This window comes from Silene latifolia, chromosome X (assembly GCF_048544455.1).
Source record: "Silene latifolia isolate original U9 population chromosome X, ASM4854445v1, whole genome shotgun sequence".
In the NCBI taxonomy this organism is placed as follows: Eukaryota; Viridiplantae; Streptophyta; class Magnoliopsida; order Caryophyllales; family Caryophyllaceae; genus Silene; species Silene latifolia.
The window spans coordinates 86,031,182-86,033,280 of NC_133537.1; the positions used below are offsets into that span (position 1 = coordinate 86,031,182).

Consider the following 2,099-nt stretch of genomic DNA (forward strand, 5'->3'; position numbering starts at 1 on the left):
GCCTGTAACATGTACTAAATGCAAAGGAATTGGACAAAAAGATACTGACTGCAGGAACAAGGTCAAGGATGCACCTAAAGTGTGGAGGAAGAAAGCCTCACCTGTGGTTCTGAGTACGCTTGTGACAGGGGGTCAAAGAGAGATCCCTGTACCTCCTTCCCCTGCAAAGGCTGTGAGCAGAATTAGTAGGCATGTGGTACCTGTTGACACTGCCAAGACACAGAGTGCTGGTTCAGAGACTGACAGAACAGTGGATTCTCCTGCTCCAGAGAAAGAGAATGTTCTTGAGCTGAGTGTTACACCAGCTGAGATGACTACTCAATCTCTTAGTCAACCTGTTCAGAATGTGAGTCAGAAAGATGTGGTGCCTAGAAGTGGACCTAATGCTGTAAGTGATAATGGATAGTATTGGGTACTGGAATGTTAGAGGTATGAATAAGTTGAATAAACAGTTAGAAAAAAGAAGATTTCTTCAGTTGAATAATATTAGTTTATTTGGTATCTTGGAAACTAGGATTAAAAATAAAAATTGGGTAAATGTAAGGAAGAATATTTGGAATAATTGGGCCATCTGTACTAACAACTCTTGCCACTCTGGAGGTAGGATTTGGGTTGTATAGAATCCGTTTGTGTATCAGGTTGATATTAAAAACATGAGTGATCAAACTATCCATTTGAAGGTCACTACTAGAGGGAATCTGAAACAATTCGGGGTTACCTTTGTGTATGGCTTCAATAAGATAGCTGAGAGGAGGACTTTGTGGAGGGATCTTAGAAACTATAGTTGTTTGGTGGATGATGCTTGGGTTATTGGAGGTGACTTCAATAATGTCCTCTTCTCTAATGAGCGGTTGGGTTCTGAAATCACTCTAGATGGGGTTAAGCCTTTCTTGGATTGCACTCATGACTGTAAGATCACTGATATAAAAGCTGTGGGATCCTTTTATAATTGGAACAATAAGCAAGAGGCGGCCACTAGAGTTTACAGCAGGATTGACAGGACTTTGATAAATGATGAGTGGTTAGAAGCTTTCCCTGATGCGTATTCCCACTTTATGACTGAAGGGACATTTGATCATTGTCCTTGTGTAATTCATCTTGATGGCACACCTAGGAGAAAAGGGGTTGCATTTAAATATTATAATATGTGGGCTCTAGCTCCAACTTTTCAGGAGATTATTGAGAAGAGTTGGAGTTCACCAGTGATGGGGACCCATATGTTTAGAGTAGCTACCAAGTTAAAAACATTAAAAGGTGATCTGAAAATGTTGAATAAGGAGTTGTTTAATGATGTTGAGAATAATTATAGTATGCTTTTGATGGCCCTTAATGATATACAGAAGAAGCTGAGACAGTCACCCCTTGATCCTGATCTTTTTCCTGCTGAGATAGCTATTCAGAAGGATTATAGCTTAATGGATAAAGCTAGACAATCTTTCCTAGCTTAGAAGGCTAAGGTACAATGGGAGAATGAGGGTGATGATAATACTTCTTACTTCCATTCTGCTATCAAAAAAAGAAGAAGTTTGAATAGAGTGATCCAAATACATGACAAGGATGGGCGGATTTATAACACCAGAGAAGAAATCAATGATGCTTTTGAAGTTTATTTTAAGAGTATCTTGGGAGCTCAGTCTACTGTTACACTTGTCCATATCCAGACTGTTAGGAATGGGAAAATCCTTAATGAGGAGCATCACTCTATCCTGTCTAAGCCAGTAACTGGGGATGAGGTGAAACTGGCTATTTTTTCCATTCCAGGTAACAAGGCTCCTAGGCCTGATGGATATAATAGTCAGTTTTATAAGGATGTCTGGCCATACATTAGGGATGAGATTACTGCATCTGTTCTGGACTTCTTTAATAGTGGAAAGATGCTCAAACAGATCAACAATACTGTGGTGTCTCTTATCCCAAAAGTGGAACTGCCTACTTCTGTCACTCAATTTCGCCCCATATCCTGTTGCAATGTCATCTACAAAGCAATATCTAAAATCCTTTGTACCAGATTGGGGGAAGTTCTACCTGAGGTGATTAGCCAGAATTAGAGTGCATTCATAAGGGGCAGAGATATTGTTGAAAATATTCTAATTTGTCAG

The 2,099-nt window shown here is 39.6% G+C and overlaps 1 protein-coding gene across 1 annotated transcript; it reads left to right on the top strand.

Annotated features, from left to right (window-relative positions):
* Positions 1 to 653: 653 nt before the first annotated feature.
* LOC141617778 (uncharacterized) lies at positions 654 to 1,448 on the top strand. Its single transcript, XM_074434929.1, has one exon. The coding sequence runs from the start codon at positions 654 to 656 to the stop codon at positions 1,446 to 1,448; it is 795 nt and encodes a 264-aa protein (XP_074291030.1).
* Positions 1,449 to 2,099: the final 651 nt, after the last annotated feature.

Coding starts and splice junctions, on each gene's coding strand:
- LOC141617778 (XM_074434929.1), top strand. CDS start 654: ATGAGTGATCAAACTATCCATTTGAAGGTCACTACTAGAGGGAATCTG.